We start from the raw sequence: 24,311 nt of genomic DNA on the forward strand, positions 1-24,311 counted from the left end.
ACATAGTATTACAAATTGTTATGAGCAAATAGTTAAGTAGTAACCAGCCCACAGACCAAGAAATAAGGTATTGACAGAATTCCAGAAACAAGCTCTACACACACACCTGCCCCTTCCCATCACCAACTCCTTCATCCTGTGGTAGTCATGGAGTATAAGTGCCTGGCATTAAGCTTTTGATTGCCAAGGCATCCCTTTCAAAGACATCCATCTCAAATAAACATACTGCCGGCTACACAACTAGATGTAGAGCGCGGCTGCCGTCTCCTTTAGAAAGCCCGGGGTAACGTAGATAACTGACCACTTGAGTGACTTCACCTTTCCCATCCTGTGACCTAACTGCCCCTCCCATGCTTTAAATTTGCCAATAAAGAGTGAACCAGTGAAACCGTAAGTATCCCACACTTGGATCCTTGGATCACTTGGGTACAGCAGAGCTCCGGGTCCTCACTCCCTCCTTCTCTCTCAACCCACAGTCTCACTGTGGCCCTTGGGCATGCTGTATACCCTTTAGGAGCTATGCGTAATAAATCTTGTTCTTCAAAGTTCCCTGATCGTTTTTTGGGTGAGGTGTGTTTTACAATTATAATAAGAACCATAAGGGCTGGTCCCTTGTGGGACATTATGGAAAAACCCAAACGAACTTTTTGGCCAACCTAATATGTCATATCATATCATATATATGTCATATCATATCATATATATGTCATACCATTTTTTGTGTCTGATTTCTTTGACCCAATGTTATGTTTTTATAATTCATCATGGTTTTGTGTGCTGTAATTCATTCATTTTCATTGCTATGTAGTATTCTACTGTCTGAATAAACCCCCATTACTTATCTCTTCTGTAATTGATGGACAGCTGGGTTGTTTCCAGTTTGGATCTTCCCCGCACCCAATTTCTCAAGTCACTTCTATTGCTTTTCCTTTGTAATGTATTTTCCAAAATATAATAGTATTTGAAAGAGGAGATGATGAGAATTTACCTACAGAGAGACATTACAAACTTTTTCTGGAAAATTACAATATATTCAATAAACTCATTTACCCAAACTTACCTTTTAATTAAGTGTGACACATATAAATGTGACAAGTAAATGGTAAAACATTAAAAATATTGAGTATTAGTTGTTCTGTTGCCACAATTAGTATACTTTTTAAACCAAGGTAATTAGTTAGCTAACATGAATGAACACATATAATGTCGAGGATTTTGTGTTAATCGGCCCAAAACTCTACAAAGTAGGGACTGTTACTTTCACCATTTTACAGAGGAGAAGACTGAGGCACGGAGGTGGAATCCTTCACCTGCAGTCACATAGCTGGTAAGTGATGTAACTAGAATTCAACCCAGATGATCGGACTCCATAGTTATGCTCTTCATTATTGTATTAAGTACCTTAACTAAAAACAAACATGGGGAGAAAAGGTAAAACATACTTCTGACCAGTTTATGTTTGCAAGATCATATGATACTTAGTTCTGATCAAAAACAACCCTGTCTATACAGCCACAATAACCTGTGTCAGGGCAGAAGGATTTGTAGGTAGACACCTCTGCAGCTTGCTTGGATTCTTCCCTTTGTTCTCTCGCTGGACTTAGTCCTGCACAGGTAGAGTGGCTACAGAAGATGACCTCACTGAGCCCTCACATGAGTGGAATTTGCAGTCTACAGCTGCCACTCCCCAGCACCTGTGGAGGAGGTCACCTTGGGCTTGGTCACAGCCCATGGTCTGAGAGTGGGGGCCACAAGCTGCAAGGTAAACAGCAAAGACAAGCTAAGCAGAAGTATTTCATTCATACACAATTTTCAGTGCCTTCCCTAGGACCTGCTTCCTCACCGACACTCAAGAAATGTTTGGTGGTGGATAAGCTAGAATAAAAAATATGAAGCTGCTTTCACTGGTTTTTATGAAACTGGATTCTTTTGCCGTTAATGAGCATAATCAGAATGTCGTTCTGAGCAAAGCTCTGATTCCCATGCTTCCCTCCTCTTTGGAAACATTTTATTCTTTGGAACCTGCTGTGGGCATGCTCATAAACAGGGCTGCACACGGGGTTCTCTGCCAATGCATTTGTTTGTGGTGGTACAGGCACAGCCATGAAGGTGTGGCGTTGTCTTTTTGCATCCAGGAATGAAGGCAGTCAGTTAAAACCCTGATTTATTTACATAAATAAATATAATTTCCTTCCATTGAATATCTTGTTCAGAAGAATTCTGTTAATATGATTTATCACAATGAACAGCACGGTTCCTGCTTTAATTGATTTATTTTTTTCTCCATATAAAATTTCCCCTGTATCTCTGTTCTGCACCAACTTTTATTGTCCTTTTCACCCCCTCCCCTGCCCATATCTGTGTTGGCTCTAGGGACTAGATTTTTTATACAGTCTGCATCCTAAATCATTCATTTTCTCATCCCTTACATTTACTGAAATTAGCATGGGTTTTAAACCATTAGTCAAAAAAGAAGGGGCTTCTTTTCTAAAGCTTCCTGCTGTTCTTTGTGGATGAAACAGTTGACATTTTGTTAAGGGATTTTTGTCTGACTTCAATTCTCTAGCTTTAATGTATTCTTAACAGTTATAAATGGAATGGTTTGTCCTAAATGGAAGTATATCTATGGTAGCATAGTTATATCCAGTCTTTAAAACGGATCATTGCATTTCACACATGCTATAGAATCTTGAATTTCACCTTTACTCATGTCAATTTCTTTACTAAAAATGACACTGTTGCTCCAAATTCCTACCTCAGTGGATTGGGTATCTCACATTGTGGTAGTAATTGTTCATAAGTACATATTTCATAACATGTACTAATAGAGTAATAAAATATGTTGCAATAACAGTGTGCCCTGCCTGATAGAATTTCATCACGAGACTCCATTAACACATTCAGCTGGTATCAGCTTTTGAAAATGCCTTCCATTTTGGTGGAAGAGAGATACTCTGTGTAAATGAATGGAGAAAATGGGATTCAAATAGGAATTTCTAGGAAGGCTGAGTAGAATGAAAAAATACAGAAACTTGAATGGATGCTGACCAAGCATTTTTTGACATTGCTTAAAAATCTGAATTCATTCTGGCTCCCTGTACTCTCCTAACACCAGTCCAGCTGCCCGCCTCGTGCCTGAATGACACTGCCTTGCTAAGGTCACCAGCAGGCTCTTAACTGGACACCCCAGTGGTCATATCTCAATCTTTATCTTCCTCATGCAGGCATTAGCTCTTCTTTTTCCAGTTTCCCTCTTTTTTTGGCTACTTTCTGAAGGATCCCTTTCTAGCATGCTTTTGTCCTCTAGGGTAACACACTGCGCACTCCTGCCCCATTCCCAGGGTCTATCCCTGGCTCTGTTCTTGCATATCTGCCCTCCATCCCTGGGAATCTCCCCTCTTTTCACCTCTTCACTGCCCCCAGGATTGACTTCTCACTCCATGGCGATACCCTTGAAATGCAGAGACCTCAAACTCAACTGGCCCAAAGCCAGACAATATTTCACTATCTCTCAAATCAGCTCTTCTTCTGAGGGCCATTTGCCCTCAGAAAAAATTTGGGTTTCCCCTGTGATACCCTCATTCTCTTCTGTTACACCAGACAAAGTCGCTGATTCTTCAGTCACCAGATCTTTTGCTTTTGTTCCCTGTATTTCATTCCTGAGTTTAGTCCTCCTCATTTCTGCTCCTGGAATATTGGGACAGATTCCTGAATTGTTTCTCTAATTCCTTCCTCTTCTTCTCTGTTCCAACCTGCTCAGTATTGGAAATCGGTCCTCCTAACATGTACTCAGGCCAAGCTCCTACTAAAAACAACTCCAGTGATTCCCTATTGTATGCTAATTAAAGTTTATTAAAATTTATCTACGACTGGGCTATAATTTCTTCCTAGACTTATTTCCCACTACTTGTGTTTATATATGCTCTGCACTTCAGCCAGAGCGTTGTGCTTGTAAACATAATCATTAATTGCTGGTAAACATAATCGTTAATAAATACTATTCCCACTAGCTCTCAGGTACTGCAAATATGTGAACATATAAATGACTAAATAGCATAAGAACTGCCTGATATAGCCCATCTCACCATGAGATATTAATCATAAAATTATAATTTTGAAATAATATGCAGAGTTTTTTTTTAAAAAAATTCTTTACTTGTTCCAGTTATGTAGGTTAGCTTAAGAATTGTGGTCAATTCTAAAATGACTTTCTCTTTTTGTGTATGCCTGTGATATTGTGATTTATAATAAGAAATGTACATTTGGTCTTCATCCTGTTTCTGGCACAGAGCTCCTAAAGCCCTTGGAATTTCCTGTGATGAGAGCAATAAAGGTATCTTTGGTTATGTTAATGAGGTGATTTTTGGAAAGTACCCAAGGAGCCTTTGGAGTCAATCTTGTGATTAGAGGGTCGGAGCTTTCAGTTCCACCTGCCCGTCCTCCAGGAACGGAGAGAGTGGCTGGGGATTGAGTTCAATCACCAATGGCCAATGATTTAATCAATCATGCCTACTTAATGAAACCTCTATAAAAACCCCAAAGGACAGGGTTCAGAGAGCTTCCAGGTTGGTGAACATGTGGAGATGCAGGGACAGAAGTACCTGGAGAGGACATGGGAGCTCTGAGCCCCTTTCTGTATACCTGGCTCTATGCATCTCTTCCATCTGGCTGTTCCTGGATTATATCCTTTTATAATAAACCAGTAATCTAGTAAGTAAATATTTTCCTGAGTTCTGTGAGCTGCTGTAGCAAGTTAATTGAACCTAGGGAGGGGTTCATGGGAACCTCTGATTTATAACCAGTCAGTCAAAAGGGCAGGTAACAACCTGGATGCCTTGGGATTGGCATCTGAAGTGGGGACAGTCTTGTAGGACTGAGTCCTCTACCTGTGGAATCTGATGCTAACTCCAGGTAGATAGTGTCAGAATTGAGTTGAATTTGTGGGACAAATTCCAGCTGGTGTCTGAGAAGTGCTTGGTTTGGGGGAAAGTCCCACACATTGGAACTGGGAGCTGAATGAGAATACCCTTCTCCTTCTTTTGGAAAAGTGCCTGACAGCTTGAACATTAACACCTGACTTTCTCTCCCAAAATGAAAGGCCGTTTAACTTACATAGATTATACACTTCTCAGCTTTTTCAGCTCTCAGACCCTTCAGTTAGGAAATGGAGCCACATTTTACACCTAGTCCCTGACTTTTACACACAATCTGGCCCATCAGCAGCCTCCCCCTCCTCCCTACCTCCCCCTAACCCAATCTTAGGTGTACTTCAAACAGACCCCCTGACTTATGGAACTTTACCCTCTGATCTTTCCTTATTTACATAAATACACAATGCGACACATACTGTAATAGCTGATTGAGTTTAAATAAGGAAGATATTTACAATGGTGTGATATTTTTCCTTATACAGAGCTGGGCTTCTGAAACATCACTGACTTTCTGTGATACCTTATCAAGTCATTTTGATCATTCTTCTGGAGTCATTAGATTTTTTTTAAAGTAGGAAATTTCTTTCTCTAGAATCTTCTGTTTATAAACAGGTCCTCATTTCCCCTCAGGTCTGTGCTGTTCCATGAGCCAGAGGGGTGCTTGGGAATTCATACCATGTAGCATCTCATTGTTTGGCTTGGTTACAGTTGGGTAATTGCCTCTGACACTGCACCTAAGCTTTGATTTTCAAAGCAACAGGGATTTCCTCTCCTTCTGACCTGATGGAATCCATTGTGTAACTGGCACAGTATGAAAGCCCTAATATGAGAAAAATGAAGGACAATTCTCTGGAGGCAGACAAGGGATTGATTTCTAACATAGGGATTGATTACATTTCAGACAATGGCCTATAAGGGTCTGAATGCTGATATAATGGTTTCTTCTACAAGCACTGATGCAATTAACAACTCATTTTAATTGAGAAGGTGCAAAAACTCTTGGACAGGTTCCTATAGCCTTCGTCACAAAATAGGAAATGGGAGAGAAAATCAAGTCAGGATTCATTTTGGTGGAATTGTAAGGCATATACAGTAATACCAGGTCTAGGAAAACTAAATCATTTTTGTTGATTCAAGTACTGTTATACCATTGGTTTGACCTAGCTTTGAGTAAAAATAATAAGCAGTTTATTTACATGAGTTACTGAAGGTTACTAAGGGGATACTTCCCTAACTCCAAAAGTCTCTCTCATCATGGAGTCTTGCCCGTAAATTTTTGCTGAATTTGCCAAACAAAAATTCAGTTTATTAAGGTTAAAGCATTATGTCTACTGAGGTCACTCCATAAGTGCAAAGGGTTGTTACACTTAAGTAATCATAAGTATCACCTGGGATGCTATTGTTCAGATTCTGATTCACTGGGTCTAGGATGGGACCCAAGAATTTGCATTTTCCTTAAGCACCCTCAGTGAGTCTGGTATATGGATTGTATTTTGATTAATACTGCTCCAAATGTATAGATTATATATGAATTACATATTAATTATTAAATCTCTTAGGCTTATCTGAAATTACTTTTTCCTCAACAGCATGTTGGAGGATTTGGACAAAAAACAGCCAAGTTTTGTCACGAAACCAAACTTGGGTCCGCTCACCCATGTGCACTAAATTCCATCTACTGCCACCGGGTTGTGGTGAAGGAAAGTGCAGCATTTATTGCAGGGTGCCAAGCAAGGAGTGCTCAAAAGACCTGAACTCGCTGATGGCTTTCAGGGAAAGGTTTTTAAAGACAGGGTGAGGGAAGGGGGTTGTGGAGTAGACATTCTTCTGATTGGTTGGTGATACAGTAACTGGGAGTCAGCATCATCAATCTTCTGGTTCCAACTAGTCTGGAGTCTACATGCTTGTGGGCAGCATACAGGAGGCTAGAGATTTTCTACAGCATGGGACAGTTGTCTGAGAAGACAGGCTCAGACCAGATGTCTAGGCAAGGAGCCCTGACTGGGTGTTCAGAAGTCAACATAAAGGTATTGGGTGCGTGTGGCAGACAGCAGAGCCAAGACTAAAGTACAGCAATGAGGTGTCTAGGTAGGGACTACGTGGGATTCACACGCAGGATCATGCAAGAACAAGTGTTTCTTTCAGTTTTGCACCCCAGGCACCTCACTCAACTCACCCTAGTCTTGGCTTCGGCAGATAGCTTCTTAAATGGTTCCCAGTGATTTCTGCCCCTGCCTGCCATTGTGTAATCCCCTACCCTTGTGTGTGGGCTGGACCTACTGACTTGTTTCTAAGTAGTAGAACATAGCAAAGGTGTGGCATGACACTTCCAAGATCAGTTATAGATGACTGTGACTTCCACCTTACACACCACTCACTCTTGCTCTCTTTTGTTTTTTAACTCAGATGAAACAAGTTGCTGTTTGTGACTTATTGAGGTGTATTGATATTTCTACCCTATTGAGGGACCTTTATGGCAGGAAACTGAGGGTGGCCTTCAGACAACCCCCAGTAAGTAATTGAGTCACTGAGTCCAACAGCACCCAAGAAACTAAGTTCTGCCAACACCCACAAGTGTGAGCTTGGAAGTAGATCCTTCCCTGGTTGAACCTTCAGATGAGACCAGAGCCTCAACTGACACCTTGATTGCAATCTATTAGAGACCCTGAGTCAGAAGCCCCAGCTAAGCCATTCCCAGATTCCTGACTACAGAAACTGTGAGATAGTAAATATTATTGTTTTAACTCACTAAGTTTTGGAGTAATGTTTTCTGCAGGAGTAGGTAACTAATACAGTGCTTAAAAGATTTTGGTGGTGGTGGTGGGGTGCTGGTTGCTGAACCTGAAGAAAAATGTAAACAAGGAAAATGAAAAGGTACTAAGGACACACTGAACCACATCATGGCTTTGACCAGGGGTGGTCCTTTCTGCAGGGGTTGCTTCTTTTTCTTCTTCCTCATCTCCTCCAAACCCTTCCTCCTTTAAAATAAGCTGGAAAGATTGGTTCTTAAACTTTGAAATTTCTGCTATTAAATCTTCATGATTATTGCCATCACCACCCTCATGTCTATCATGACTTCTTTCCCTGAAATTTGCCATGATTCCCAGTAGGATTGTGACCATAACTGATAGTGACGGTATGCCCCACTTATCCAAGTTCTCTTCTGCCCAGCAGCTACAGTCACTAAAATACAAAAATTAAAATGTCTGACATCGCAAGGGTATAGAGCAATGAGAACTCATACGTTGCTAGTGGGAATGCAAAACGGTGCCACCACTTTGGAAAACACTATGGCAGCATCTTGTAAAGTGAAACCTAAATCTACCATAAGACCCAGTAATCATATTTTTAAGTATCTACTCAAGAGAAATAAAAACTTATGTTCACATAAAAGCTTACATTAAACTGTTTATAGCAGCCTTATTTGTAATAGTCCAAAGCTAGGAACAATCCAAGTGTTCATAAACTAGTGAATGGATAAGCAAAGTGTGATGTGTCTATACAACGGAATGCTACCTATGCAACACAATGAGCCTCAAGAGCATCATGCTAAGTGAGAGAAGTTGTATACAAAAGACTGTCTACTCTGATTCCAATTATGAAAGTTCTAGAAAAGGCAACTCCAGTGATAGAAAGCAGATCAGTGATTATCATGGGCCAGAGTTTGAGGGAGGAGATTATCTACAAAAGGACACAAGGAAACTTTTAGGGTAATGGAAATGTACTATATCATGATTGTGGTGGTGGTTTCATGACTGTATGCATTTGTCAAGACTCACTGAACTTTAATTGACTGCATTTACTGCATCTAATTTGTACCTCAATAGAATTGTTTAAAAGAAGAAAAATGCTAAGTGGCCACATAGAGTAAAGAATGAAGTAATTCAAGTTCTTTTTCTTGTCTTTACGGTGATGGTGTAACCATTGTTCATTCAAGAATACGTAGTGCCACAGTGGTTGGAGATATGTGAGCTGATATGGTTTTGAAGTTCTCTGAATTACTTTCCATGAGGAATAAAATGATTATTAAAGGAAAAGCAATAAGAATGTGTTACTTTGAAGCTTACATATATATTATTAAAACTCAACGGTAACTTCAGCAATTATTTAGACCCTAGGCCAACAAAAGATTTTTGGTAGAGGAATATTTCATCACTCATATTGTTTAGAATTGCTGGCTTATGGTGGTAATAGAAAGCAGACCAATTTATTTTTTATTTTTTATTTTTTGCGGTACGCTGGCCTCTCACTGTTGTGGCCTCTCCCGTTGCAGAGCACAGGCTCCGGACGCGCAGGCTCAGCGGCCATGGCTCACGGGCCCAGCCGCTCCGCGGCATGTGGGATCTTCCCAGACCGGGGCATGAACCCGCGTCCCCTGCATCGGCAGGCGGACTCTCAACCACTGCGCCACCAGGGAAGCCCAAAAGCAGACCAATTTTTAATGAGCTTTATTATTGTTTTTAAATCCTTTCCAGACAATTCACCCCTATTGCTGGCACCTGGATGAGCTGCTCCTGTGCACTTAATAAACTGCTTGTACTCCTCACTAGTAGTTGCAGCATCCTGGGACCCTAGAATAATAGCACAAATTCACAGGCCAGTCTGATTTGCAAAATCTTTCAACATTTTATAATTATTCAACAAGTATTATTGATTACCTACCACAGACCAGGTGCTGTTCTAGGTACTAGTAATTACACTGAAAATAGTCAGTGATCTCAAGGACTTTAAATACTGATGGTGTCCACTGACATTGTGAAGGCAAGCAATAGAGTCTCCAACAGGTCAAAGTAGTAGAGTTTCCCAAGAGTCACAGTTTGTCCTTTGTTTCCCTTTGATCATCTTTCTTAGCATCCTTCCAGGTGAGCACCTTTCTTCCAGCACCACAACCAATCATATTCCTCATAAGCTTTGGGTGTGGGGCTCAAGAGGTAGGCCATTATCTTCTCAGAAGGGAGATCCAACAAGTGGGACCTTCTGCACCAACTTAGACTTATTTGTTCTTTTGTGCCTTGTAATATTCATCTGACAATTAGCTTTCAAAATCCTCTATCGGAAACAAGGTACTTCTGAAATTTTTGTTGTAGGGATGCAGCTCAGAATTATAAGTGGCCTCCTTGATATTCTGCATCAGTAGCTAAGGTTTACACAGCAAATATCTGTGCCCATCAAGAAAAACGTCTATGATAAAAGCGATGCAAGAAGTTCAAAAGGATAAAAGCTCCATTGTGGGAACAATGGGAAGGTTAATACAGGCCAAGTTAGGTCGACCACAAACCTCTATTCCTTAAGAAGGCTATGCTATCGCCCACCCCAGTTTCATTTGATTTTTTTCTTCTTTTAAGCCTACCTAACAATTCTTAACTTAGAACCATAGGGCTGCTTAGAGTACATGAATTGGGGCCCGGATTTACAGAGGTCAAGAAGCTTCTTTATGATTAAGTGAATGAACCCAGCAACATCAGCACTGGCTTACCCAAGTCTTCCTGCCAACCATGCACCCTTGTCCCTCCCAAAGAAAAGTAAATCAGATATCACAGCCAGTACTGGGAGTTTTCAGAATCTCATAAGAACTTTTACATCTTCTGTGTTAATAGTTGCAGAGAGAAGATAATAATCATCAATGAGGTTTTTTTTCTTCTCGTAATATTGCAGCATCTTCCTTTCAGATCAGTGTTAGCATATTCCTTGTCAAGCAAGTTAATATTCCGTCTCAACCAACTCCTTTTTAAAGTCTCGACAAAGTCATTGTATGATTTGAATGAGAGAAGAGGTTGAACATTTAGAAATTAGATGAAGAAAGGCATTTTTAAATTTTGACTTTCTGTGAGCTCTGGTTACTTATTTTTAACACAAAAAAATCACTAGTGATGTAACTAACATAATTTGTATGATGATCTGACTCACTGTTAATTGCGGTTTTTGCATATTTGTGTAGTCTTAAAACCATTAGGGCCAAAGAAAGGTTGGACTTGAGATCCGTTCTTTGGGGCTATTTCTTCTTCTGCTGAGAATGTATCTTCAGCTGCCAGGGGGAAGATGTGTGCATGAATCCTCTTACCTGTGTCAAGGTCAATTACAGCTGTGTAGAATGAACTGAGCTGTAGCAGGTTGATAAGTCCAAGTTTCAAGAGGACACAAAGTGACTGAGTTAGGCAAGAACCAGAAGATTTGGGGCCAAGTTTAATGCTGTTGTTTGATGGGCAAGTTGAGAGCAAGGAGGCCATGGGAAGGTACAGTCCAGTAGCTGCTGAGATGTTATGGTCCAGAAGCCCTTTGTGCCCAGTGTCCCGCCTGTGTTGGTTTGTGTATTTTCAATATGCACAGTAGGGGGCTTGCAAAATATGTTCACCCAGTGACAGAGGACCTGAATCCTCTGGTCACTTGTCCCCTTCCACTGTTCTTGGGATTTCTCTGGGATGTTCTAATTCAAAGGAAGCTTTTACTTTGAAAGCTTCAAAAGTCATTTTACTCTACAGATTCTGTATAGAATGAGAGGCTTGCTGACTCTTAGCTCCCATTGCTCTTAAGCCACTCAGCTTGTTCTTGCTAGTAAAATGTATGTGAATTGGAGAGATTATTTCTAGGTATGGTGTTTGTATTAGATGTTATTCTTTGATTCATTCCTATTCAACAAATATGCACTAACTACTCACTAGATGCCAGGGGTGTATGGGTGAACCACCTGTTCAGAGCTTGTGCAAAGCCTTGGTCTTGAGGGATCGGAGCCCTGTGCTTTGGGTCCTGAGTGGAACCACAAACACAGGTAGTGCTGAGGGCCGTGTTCTTATCCTGCCTGTGGCTCTCTGGGAGATGGTTCTATGACAACCTGCCCTGGCTGAGGCTCTTTTAGTTGAATCTCTAAGTAAGGCAGCACAAGCCAAGGCCTCCTGTTGAGTAATATAGCCTGGACGGAAGAAATGAGATAAACCTCAAAGTCAACCGTTTTACAAAACAAACAATTCTGCAAATATCCACATCTGCACAAAATTCCTTCTACCTTGTAGGGCAGAAGCAATTATGTTTAGCACACTCAGATTGTATACTTTTTCAGGATATGAAGTATATTTCTCTTCTATTGCATTTCTCATTTAATAAGTTAATAAATAGTCATTGATTAACACAACAAATTATTTGGAGAGGGACTTGAGCCATGTGGAATCTTCACATGAATTGCTTATCTTCAATATCAAAACTTTCTTCAAATAGAAACAGATATATTCAGTCTCTCTCTGTTTTTAAAGTGTAGTCTGCAGACCACGCACTACAGAATCGTTTGGCTGAGGCCACATTAATAATGCTTTTTAAAAATGCAGATTTCTGACTCTATTCCAAAGAACTTCTGAGTCAGAAACAGAGAGTTAGGCCTGGAAGTCTGTATTTTAATAACATAGACAGGTGGGTGTTACGTGCTCTAAATGTTGCATATCTCTGTTTACGGTTTCATTGGCCTCTATGCAATTTTACTCTACAAACAAAGCTACCAGATGATGCCTGTGTAACCCTTCAGTTCAAGCATGGGGACCAGGCTAAACCCTGGCTCTGCCACTTACTAGTTGCACGACCCTGGTCAAGTTATTTAACTTACTCATGTCTCAATTTCCATTTCTGTAAAATGTGAGTTATAAAGGCACCATGTAGAGGTGTTTGAGTTTTAAATAAGACAATACATGTAGAGCACTTTGAACTATGCCTGGCACGTAGGAAGCCCTAATAAAAGGTAGCTATTGTTGTTATTGTTCTTGATATTAAATCATTTGCAAAAACCATGTTTTCCTTTTGTGGAAATACAGGAGCAATACTAATAAGGTTGATGTGCTAATGCCAAGTGAGTGTTTACAGAAGAAAGGACCTGTTGGAGTTAGAAGAGTGTAATAAGGGGGAACCGGAGACTGAAAACATCTCCTGGAAGAAAAGAGATTTAATAATAACTACACCTTTCTGTAGGTTGTTGCTTATGGTCTGTGAAAGTTTTTCACAACCATTCTTTCATTTGTGGTTCATAAAATCCCATGAGGTTGGTGGAAGAAGAGAGATGGTAGAGTATGGGGTGAAGGTGCATGGTCTTTTGGGGTGATGGTCCTAACTGACATTTACTATCTGTATGATCTTCTTCAAGTCACATAACCTGTCTGAACTGCAGTGTCTCACAACAGTAAAGTGGGGGAGAAAATGAAATATTCTATGTAGGGCTCGTAGCACAATGTTGGAAACATGGTAAATACTCAATAAATATAAATATTATTGCTGTGAGTCAAACAAGCCTTTGAATCTGCATAACCAGCAATGGGCTGAGCTGTGGTTTGAGCCCAGACCATCTGCCTAAGCCCATTGCCAGTTCTACTAGATCAAGTTCTTGCAAATCTCAGAGAGTTGTTGACATTTTATAACAAACCATACTCCAGTTTCTTTAAGTCCTCTTAATTTCCCCATAACACCTTGCTTTTTATTGTCAGAGATAATCATTTTTAAATTGACCTGCCAACCATGCTGATGAAATATCAGGCTGACAGAGGTCATTCTACTTGAACTATTTACCTGGAAACTTGACTGCCAGCTGCAACATACGAGTCCCTTCCTGAGATGCCTGGTTCAGGTCAGGTAGTTAAACTCACCAAGCAGCTGCTGCTGCTGAAGGCCGTGAACATAGCAGGTCTGCAGGGCCACCCACTGGGCCCTGGGATTGTAAATCCTCATGCTGCTGTAAAAGTAGCGCTGCTGCCCTTGGGTTAGGTCCTGTCAGAGGAGAGCGGTTGATTTTGATGAGTCGGTGGAATTTGATAGGATTAGAGTGGGATGTATTCAAAGCTGACTTCCACAGAAATAAGATGCTTCTCTCTCTCTGTCTCTCTCACACCCCTTAGTTTACTTAAACAGTCTTCCACTGACATGTGTAGTAGTGAAAATGAATTAAAAAAAGATTCTAGGTAAGTAGGTCAAAGTATTGGGCTGAGGGAGATCCAAGGATTTTCAATATCTGATAACTGTACTGATCTCTTATAATCCTTGTTGAGGAAGGTAGGCTCTGAGAATCTACACAGGGCCTGAAGTGTGCCAGGCTCTGGAGGGTAAAAGAGAACTTTCCACTGAGAGTTCTCAGTGAGCGGGGGAGAGAGCTAGGTAGATAATAGATGGGTAAAGTGATAAGGGTGCAAGGTCATTAGTGAAAAGGTGCTATGAAAACAGAGAAGGAAAACAAGCTCTGTGTTAGCAGTCAAGGAAGCTTCCTGAAAGAGATGACCAACACATCTGAGTCTTCCAGGTAAGGAGGGATTCCCTAAAGGGACTAGAATACTGGTTCTCAAAGGGCATCAGCATCACCTAGAAATCTTTTAGAAATGCAGATTCTCAGGTTTCACCCCAGACCTACAGAATCAGAAACTCTTGGGGGTGGGGCCCAGCCCTCTGGTGCCCTCCAGGTGCTTTTGATACACGTACAGTAAAATTTGGGGACCACTGGACCAGAAGGAAAAGAAAGGCTGATTAGAGGGAGAAAGTGGTACAGATTTTCTTATGGGACACAAAATATCTGAATATATTGGGAACTAGACTTTCGGCATTTTTTTGAACTTTAATCAGCATATAGAGTCTGAGCTGGAAAAGCCTCTAGAGTTAGTAAGGCAGGGGAAGATCATGGAAGCCTTTTCTGCTATACTAAGGGTTTAAAGATTTCCTTTTATATGAAGAACATTGGTCTTTATTTAAAGCAGTGGTTATCAACACGAGTGATTTTGACCCTGAAGGGACGTTTGGCAATGTCTGGAGAAATTTTTGGTTGTCACAAATGGTGGGAGGGAGGATGGATGCCACTGGCATTCAGCTGGGGAGAGGCCAGGGAGGCTGCTGAATAGACTACGGAGCATGAGACAGCCTCCCAGTGTCCTGCAACCAAGAATTACTCAGCCCCAAGTGCCACTCTTTAAGCTGACCAGATCTGCATTTTACAAAGATCGCTCTGGCCCTGCTGTGGACAATGGCCTCAAGACAAACCACTGGTAGGGAGACCATTTTGGAAGCTACCATGTAGTGCTAGGGAGGAACAAGAAGGGCTGGACTACAATTACTTTTATATACCTGATATACCATAAGTGCTCACTGTATTGAGATGGGGAAACAGAGATAGTGGCATCAACATTTTAGAAAAACCAAGATAAAATAAGTTCCCCTTAGGCTAAAAAATTCAAAACAATGACAGAATTTCAAAACTAGTTGATAACCATGTAATACAAACTAAACTTAAGATAAATATATATAAGCTAAGTGAATTTTATCTGCTAGAAATTTTGTATGAAGTTGACATCTGTGAGTCAGATTTTTTTGGTGTCTAGAGACTTTAAACTTGATATTAAAAATATGTTCAGAGGGAAAGTAGCTGAGCCAAGTACTTCACACTTTGAGACATCATTTCAGCTTTACAGTTTCTGAATTAGATATTTTAAAAGATAATATATTTGGGCTTCCCTGGTGGCGCAGTGGTTGAGAGTCCGCCTGCCAATGTAGGGGACACAGGTTCGTGCCCCGGTCTGGGAAGATCCCACATGCCGTGGAGCGGCTGGGCCCGTAAGCCATGGCCGCTGAGCCTGTGTGTCCGGAGCCTGTGCTCCGCAACGGGAGAGGCCACAGCAGTGAAAGGCCCGTGTACCACAAAAAAAAAAAAAAAAGATAAATATTTGAAGAAGAGAATAGATCCCTAAGTAAGACTTTTCAAATGATTGAGAACAATATAACAGGAAAATTGCAAGCCATTTCAAGAGCAAAGCTCCAAAGTGCAATGGGAGTTTCCATTATGTAAGATAAAGCTTTAAAATTTATGTTTTTATTTTATAAGGGAAAAGAAATGCCTAGTTCTCTTCCTTAGTAGAACTCTCAGCTTCCTAAATGAGTAGTAACAGATAACATTTTTAATATTCTTACGCTGTTGCTTAGCCTTCCTTGAGGAGAAGGAAGCGCTCCTGACGTGGGATGGGTGTAGAATTAGATCATCCAAGTGCTCATTCATTCTCTCACACACATGGTCGACATGCACCGAGGGCCTCTGTTGGGCCCAGTGTTTTCCCTAATGCGGGTAAACAAAGAGCCAAGAAGTCCTCAACCCTTGAAGAAGAGACAGAAAAGGTCCCTCCATCTGTGAATAATATGCTTGTACCTTCAGCAGTGGAGTATCAGAGACAGAGTGAGGGACTTGAATGCAAGGAATCTGTGGAACATTCCATAGCTTTTGTTGTCTTTTCTGTTTTCCTCCCATCTTCATCCTGTACCTCCAAGGAACAACAAAGCATAACATAAAATTTCATTTTGTTCAACCAATTTTGGGGATGTACCTAAGTAAGTAAGCAGGCAAATAAGTAAATAAATAAATAGATAAATATTATTTATTTCAAGGGATAAGACATTTTCTCAAATGTTTCCATGGAATTAGACCTCACCAGACTTCTTAGTTCTCCACTTTTCCCAATTCTCACCCTTTACTTATCAAAGGAATAATTCAGAGCCCTTTGTCTTTCTGCTTCACTCTGCCTTTGGAACAGGTGGGTTGTAGAACCACACCAGGTCATAACAGTTATTTCTTGATAATTTTAAAGAATAATTATTGCTTCATCCGATTCTAAAAGTAATATATGTCATTTTTGAAAATTTGGAAAAATTTAAAAATTGAAGAGGAAATAAGATCATCCAGGGCTTCCCTGGTGGCGCAGTGGTTGAGAGTCCGCCTGCCGATGCAGGGGACACAGGTTCGTGCCCCTGTCTGGGAAGATCTCACATGCCGCGGAGCGGCTGGGCCCGTGAGCCATGGCCGCTGAGCCTGCGCGTCCGGAGCCTGTGCTCCACAATGGGAGAGGCCACAACAGTGAGAGGCCCGCATACCGCAAAAAATAAAAAAAAAGATCATCCATAATTTAACAATGCATAGCTATTGTTGGCATTTGATTGATTCCATTTTATAATTTTTCCCCATGTACATTGTGTGTGATTTAAAATTTTTTTATTTTTTTAATTTTTTTTTAAGAAGATGTTGGGGGTAGGAGTTTATTAATTAATTTATTTATTTTTGCTGTGTTGGGTCTTCATTTCTGTGCGAGGGTTTTCTCTAGTTGTGGCAAGCAGGGGCCACTCTTCATCGCGGTGCGCGGGCCTCTCACTATCGTGGCCTCTCTTGTTGAGGAGCACAGGCTCCAGACGCACAGGCTCAGTAGTTGTGGCTCACAGGCCTAGTTGCTCTGCGGAATGTGGGATCCTCCCAGACCAGGGCTTGAACCCATGTCCCCTGCATTAGCAGGCAGATTCTTAACCACTGCGCCACCAGGGAAGCCCAAAGAATGCTGTGCCTTTTTTTTTTTTTTTTTTTTTCCCAGTACGCGGGCCTCTCACTGTTGTGGCCTCTCCCGCTGTGGAGCACAGGCTCCAGACGTGCAGGCTCAGCGGCCATGGCTCACGGGCCCAGCCGCTCCGCGGCATGTGGGATCTTCCCGGACCGGGCCACGAACCCATGTCCCCTGCATCGGCAGGCGGACTCTCAACCACTGCACCACCAGGGAAGCCCTTGTGTGTGATTTTAGAACAGGGAGATCATTCTCTATGTGTTATGCACCTTCCCAGAACATTAAATATCCTTTGAAAATATGATTTATCTTGACAGTATAGTATATCTTTACATCACTCTCCATTTCTTGCACATTCAGATTTGCAATTTTCCAGCCTTGTACTATAAAAGAAGCTATTAAATCTAGCCATGCTTCTAACCTGACAAAGATACAGAATGAAGGAGCCACATCTGCTATAAGTCTCGTTTCCTTTCCATGTAATTTAGGGTTTAGAATCTGAGGTGTATAGCATAATTTAAAAATTAACAATCAAGAAAGAATGGACATATTGGAATAGGGTTGCTAAGGCAGAGTGGAAACCCCTAACATTTTCTCCTCTGCTCACTCCTTTGCCCTTGTCAACAACGCCTACCTCATCGGGTTGTTTGATTACCTGAGAGGTTTTTAAAAATTTATTTTATTGAAGTACAGTTGAGTTACAGTGTTGTGTTAATTTTTGAAGTGCAGCAAAGTGATTCAGTTATACATATATATACATTCTTTTTCCTATTCTTTTCCATTATGGTTTATCCCAGGTATTAAATATAGTTCCCTATGCTATACAGTAGGACCTTGTTGTTTATCCATTCTATATATAATATTATTAACTGAGATTTGAATACAGAATGCTCTCATTAGGCCAGTTCCTCTTCTCTCCTCTACCCTATTGAATGCGCTTAAGAAGGATTTTAATGCATGAGAAAACTCTGGTTCTGAGTTCACAGAGCTAATTGCTCAGATCTTCCAGAAGAGAAATTTATAGGAAAACATCAGTCAACATCTTTGTGTGTCTTGTTTCCACAATATAAACTTTAAATTAAACTATAAATACTGCTTTCCTTCAATGTGCACTCCAGAAACCATACCAACCAAGATATACTCTTTTAATATTGTCCATGATAGAAGCCTACACTCTATCCTGTAATCAAATCATCTCAGTATCCCTCTTCCCATTTTCCAGATCTGTAGAGCAGAACATAAATATTCTTCAAAGCTGGGAAGATTTCTTCTCTCCTCAGACAGCGTAAAGAAATGACTGATGATCTTTCTTGGGGTGGCAGTTCATGTGTGATTTTCTTGGACTGTTGCTGAGGAAATCCATCTTACCTATTCTAGTGGTCTGTACTTGATAAAATTTGATTAAAATGCTTGCAGAATTCAGGGAGGAAATATCTACCAAAAAAACTTATATCTGAAACAAAAAGACAGATTTGTTTAAAAGAAACTTAGCCTGTATTGTAATCTCCCCTTTTTTAAAGGCTGGTATTCATATTCAATGTAGTTTTCTTGCAAGGTCCCTTTCTTCATGCAGTGGTGGCGGTAAAATTCAGTTTGTTGATAAGCTGATATCCAAACAATGTCATGTGATGAAGCAAAGAGCTGGGGGAGTTTGGCTGCATGCCTTTCCCTGCTTCTGGACAGCATGGAACTGCACAGTTTAATCGTTTTTCTTCCAAACTTTGTATCTAATCAAGTGTCGACTTTTAAATCTACCATATCTGCGTTATATGCAGACATGGGGGAGAAAAGTGCATGGAGACAGACACTCTGGCCTCTGCCGCCGCAGGCTCGCCGTTCATGGAGACAGAGAGGCTGCATATTAAAGGTCAAGAAATCCATCAGGGCAACAGGCCATTACATGTGTTCTTCTCAGATTTGGAGTCAGTAACCGCCATCCCCGTTGCTCAGAATGATGAAGGAATAATTCCTAAATATAGAGGTACAGGCATACATTTGACTGTGGTAATCTATGGAGTTGTCCCATATATTAAGATATTGTTCCTTTCTTAATTTTTGGAGGAGTATGATTTTCTCCATATTTGATCTTGAATAGAGGCCTCATGATAATGAACTTATGGCACAAGATTCTTGCTCACACTGATGTCATCAGCATAAGCCTCATTTTAACCTGACTCATGAGAGCAATCTTATCCCTTCCTCTGGGCTAGCATTATTATTACAGACTTCTTTCTTTCTTGAGAATCTGCTCTCTGAATGCTACATTATCTGTAAAAATGAAGAGTTCCTAGGGAAAATGGAAGAAGAAGTACCAAAAGAAAACCACAAATTGAAAATTCTTAGGAGACTAAGGGGAAGAAAAATATAGGGAGATAAAAGTGATGAACTGTATAGCTTAAAAAAGAAAGGACTCAACACACAAAAAAGTTTGCATTTTTTCCCAATAATTTAAATGCAAACCTTCTGGGGAATAAAAATGGCACAAGTAAGTGTGTGTAAATGCCAGTGAATACCACAAAACCTCTCAGATCTGGATCTCAGAGGTTGGTGATTCTCTACTGAGAAATAAAGAACAGTTGTCTGCAGAGTTGGCATTGTCAGTTGAGTCTCCCTTGAATGTTTTTCCAGGATATGATGAAATGCCTTCTAGAGCAAACCACATCTGCTGACTGTTACACACACATGCTGATTCATAACAGCATGCATTACTCCCTGCTCAGTCAGGAAAACAGAAACAAATCTAGGTGTTTGACAGAGAGGGAATTGAACATAAGGAATATAAAAGTTTTGGAATGGGCTGTACAGGAGCAAAACAAGAAAGGTTAGCTTATCCAAAGATTGCACTAAACTACTACCACACCGAGAGCTGGGGGACAAAAGCGAAAATGATTTCACCCAGAGTCCATGAACACTGTGCCATTGAGCCTGCTTCTGTTGGGACATTGCTGCCTGAGTAGCACCCCAGGACCTGGTACACACCTGCTATTCTTGCTTCTGTGTTCTTTCCAAAACTTTAAATATTACTGTTGCTATCACCACTGTTATTGCCTGGCTGCTACTATTGCTGATGCTGCCACTGTTACAGATGCAAGCAGAAACCATTCTCCTCCTCCTTTCCCCCAGCCTTCCATATCCTGCATCCCATTGGATGCCAGCTCGTGAGGAATTCTGCAAAATGTATTTTGCAGTCTTCCCACTACTGTGGTAAAGAGAAGGATATAGAAGGGTAAGCGTGAAGCTGAGTGATAATGGACACCACATACAGCCAATGGTTGCCTAATACCACTAAAGTTTGGAATTTTGTTAGAAAAGACAAAATAAAACATAATTAACTAGCTCTATAGATGGTATCAAAGAATAAGGTATAAATTTTGGGACAATAACTTAAGACTTAGGAATGATGAAAAAAATGTATATCATCAATTTTGGACAAAGAAATTGTCTTCCCAATGACTAGCTAGACTTTTCAAAGAGAATTAAAACTGACTACAAAAAAAAAAGTAGAAACACCCATCATATAATTACTATAGAAAATACAATTTTGACTAATGAGGAAGGTGCATACTATTTCATAGATGAAACATTGGTACAACAATGGGACACAATGCTTAAGACATTGGTATGTCTACATTCCAGTGCTTAGAACATGGGTCATAAAGTATCTTTATAGAATAGTAGTGTAGATATGACCTCATGGGCATTACCAAGTGAGAAAAAGGGACCCATGATTGGAATCCAAGATGAGGTTAAACCCTAATTCAAAGAATCCAGTCTGCTAGAACAAGAGGCAGAGTATCACTGTATATTACAGAGATAAGTACTTCCCAGGAAAACCATGAACCCAAGAGGAAATTATCTGCTCATATCCTGCTCCTGCTTCTTCTCCAGGATCCTTTTAGCTGCAGGGCTAATTCTGCCAGGGGATAATTCTGCCAGGCACAGATGTCCTCCCTTGGCTACCCCAAGCCCTCAGAGGGCATCAGTGAACCATAATAAAGTGAAAGAAGTATCCTTCCCCCCACTCGGTGCTGCTGTTTATCACTTGGACTCCTGAGTGTTTCCATTCAGAGCTTTCACAGTCTTTGTTGGACTTTCTTTCACAAAGAGCTGTGTAGTCCATTGGGCGCAATCCTGTTTGGTGGGGTTTTTCATGGAGGCTGATTATTCCTCTGTTATCTTTTGTTTTTTTCATGCCATCTCTTCACAGAAAACTCCTATTTCTCCAAGATCCCCAAACCAAAGCTCTTACACATACCGACCACTTTAGGGTCACTGGTCTCAAGAGCAAGAAAACTAAGAATCCCGGTTTGAGCTGTAAGAGCCACTTTCAGTGAGTGAAAACTACTTTGGACACTTAGAAGCAGTGATTAGCAGCAAAGGAAAAGCTGAATATGGTCATATATGTGCCAAGGACTTTGGGAAAACAGATTCATAAAGTTCAGAAAATAATCTAAAATGGAATAGAACTCAAGGAAATACCCAGAGATTTAACTTTGACTCTGTAATCCCAAATAACTCTATGGAATAAAAAGGTAAGAGGTCAAAAGGAACTAGAGTAGGTGCCCTGGGTACTTGTAGACAATTCTAGACTCAAGGGCATGTTATTTTAAAAAATTCTAAGAATTTACAAAAATGTCTTTTTCACTGGGGATTAGCGCTGGTCCTCTGAAAACAGATCCTATGGCATAGCTATTAAATAGTAGAGCCAGGACTCAAACCCATGGTTACCTGAAGTCTATGATTTCTCCCCTTGGACTCCGGAACTAAAAGGGGATTCAAGCAACGTATATGTTGCTGTAATAGAAAATTATTCCTCTTATCCAGCCATTACCCACAGACAAAATTCATGCATCTTGATTCTTTCTGTCCTTGGAGTATATTTCATTTCCATCTTGAATACTACTTGGTTGAACAAGGGGAGGCTTTAGTTTCACAAAGACTTATGGTCATAATTCTGGAGCAGGATATTAGTCTTATTATACTGCATCATTGACCTTCTAATAAGGCTCCTGGAAAGGCTTCATGGAAATAGGTGTCTAGCTGGCCAGTCCCATCAGCCCTCAAACCGGCCCAGTCATTTCCCAGTTCACAGAAGATGTGGGTGTAAAGCTTAGGTCCTTACCCAGGAAAACACTCTTCGCATGTATTCTGATTTTTTAAAAAGTGGACTGAATAAAAATACTATCTATCACTTGACAGTGAATTAGTAGAGCAACTTTCATTGAGATATAATTAACATATAATATTAGTTTCAGGTGTACAACATAATGAGTCTATATTTGTATGTATTGCAAAATAATCACTATAATAAGTCTAGTTAATATCCATCTCTATAAACATTTAGAAGATCAATACTGACAGCTATGTTTTGAACAGTCATTTCCTTTTTTGTTGTTAGTAGGGATAGGATTCTGAGACTTTTAGATGTTGTAGACCTGGTATTTCTGCAGTTAACAAGGTGCCTTATGAAATCCTCATGGACAGATAAGTACAATTTGAAACTTGTTAAAAAGTAATACTAGAGGGGCCAATTAAAGGGTCAGTGACAACCTAGATAGGGTTTTGGTGACATGCCCTGATCTCTTCCACAGTTTTATCAAGGTCTTGAATGAAGACATAGTCGGCAATCTTACTAAGTTTTCAGATGACAAAGATCTAGTTTCCAAATGACAGAAATCTATTCAACAGGTGGGATAGAAAACAGTGTGGATGGCAGAATCAGGACACAGAAAGATCTTGACAAGTTAAAGTGATGGATTGAATCTAATAGGATAAAATGTAATAACAATAACAACAAAAATTATATTCTGCATCAGAATTTGATTTCTAGTTGGAAAAACACAGAAATAGAATTTGGAGTTTAGTAGCAGTTTAGGCATAGGGAAGTAAATGCAGAATGAGGCTGCTAGAGGGATTCATGAGTGTGTAGGCTACATCAACAGAAGTATAGTTTCTAAAATAAGGGAGAAATTGGGATTGCCCTGGTGCGCTTTGTGCTGCAGTGTTGTGTCCACACAAGGGACATAGGCAAGGTGGAGTGTGTGGCTAAAACAGAGGTGCTGTGTCATAGGATGAGCTGGCACATGCATAAGAGCTATTGAATCTGGAAAAGATCTATGGCAGAAGGGGGTGGGGTGGGCAATAAAGCCTCACAAAATATTTGAAGGGCTCATGTGTTAAAAAAAACTTCTGGACAGCCATCCCCACCTCTGCAGGAGACCCTCCAACACTAGCAGATTAAAAGTTAAAGAGAAGGGAGGGACCTTCAAGATGGCCGAAGAGTAAGACATGGAGATCACCATCCTCCCCACAAACACATCAAAAATACATCTACATGAGGAACAATTCCTGCAGAACACCTATTGAACTCTGGCAGAAGACCTCAGACTTCCCAAAAGTCAAGAAACTCCCCAGGTACCTGGGTAGTGCAAAAGAAAAAACAAAAAAACAGACAAAAGAATAGGGACAGGACCTCCACCTCTGGGAGGGAGCTGTGAAGGAGGAAAGGTTTCCACACACTAGGAAGGCCCTTCACTGGCTGAGATAGGGGGTGGGCAGGAGGGAAGCTTCAGAGCCATGGAGGAGAGCACAGCAACAGGGGTGCGGGGGGCAAAGCAGAGAGATTCCCGCACAGAGGATCATTGCCAACCAGCACTCACCGGCCCGAGCGGCTTGTCTGCTCACCTGCCAGGACGGGTGGGGGCTGGGAGCTAAGGCTCGGGCTTCGGAGGTCGGATCCCAGGGAGAGGACTGGGGTTGGCGGCGTCAACACAGCCTGAAGGGGGCTAGTGCACCACAGCTAGCCAGGAGGGAGTCCGAGAAAAAGAATGGAATTGCCTAGGCGGCAAGAGACCATTGTTTCGGGGTGTGCGAGGAGAGGGGATTCAGAGCACTGCCTAAACGAGCTCCAGAGATGGGCACGAGCTGTGGCTATCAGCGCAGACACCAGAGATGGGCATGAGACGCTAAGGCTGCTGCTGCAGCCACCAAGAAGCCTGTGTGCAAGCACAGGTCACTCTCCACACCTCTCCTCCCAGGAGCCTGTGCAGCCCGCCACTGC

At 41.1% G+C, this 24,311-nt stretch overlaps 1 protein-coding gene and 1 long non-coding RNA gene across 2 annotated transcripts in view; one reads left to right on the forward strand and one right to left on the reverse strand.

Moving 5' to 3' along the window:
* Window positions 1-24,311, forward strand: part of LOC307176541 — a 134,638-nt gene that overhangs the window by 74,346 nt on the left and 35,981 nt on the right. The gene's annotated exons all lie outside the window — the stretch shown is intronic.
* Window positions 10,979-16,473, reverse strand: FAM216B (family with sequence similarity 216 member B). The gene is made up of 3 exons (XM_079903265.1): window positions 16,078-16,473; window positions 13,547-13,667; window positions 10,979-11,838 (listed from the first exon to the last, which is right to left on the reverse strand). The coding sequence occupies exons 1-3, from the start codon at window positions 16,213-16,215 to the stop codon at window positions 11,621-11,623; spliced, it is 477 nt and encodes a 158-aa protein (XP_079759391.1). The 5' UTR covers window positions 16,216-16,473; the 3' UTR covers window positions 10,979-11,620.

The sequence above is a fragment of the Stenella coeruleoalba genome (assembly GCF_951394435.1).
Source record: "Stenella coeruleoalba genome assembly, chromosome: 18".
NCBI classification, from domain to species: Eukaryota; Metazoa; Chordata; class Mammalia; order Artiodactyla; family Delphinidae; genus Stenella; species Stenella coeruleoalba.

Bases quoted from the DNA above. Each gene is read 5' to 3' on its own strand.
- FAM216B (XM_079903265.1), bottom strand. From the start codon at position 16,215: ATGTTATGCTTTGTTGTTCCTTGGAGGTACAGGATGAAGATGGGAGGA. The intron at 13,668-16,077 runs GTACAAGCATAT...CTCCTCTGACAG, and splicing joins CTGATACTCCACTGCTGAAG to GACCTAACCCAAGGGCAGCA. The intron at 11,839-13,546 runs GTGAGTTTAACT...TCTTCCGTCCAG, and splicing joins TCAGCAGCAGCAGCTGCTTG to GCTATATTACTCAACAGGAG.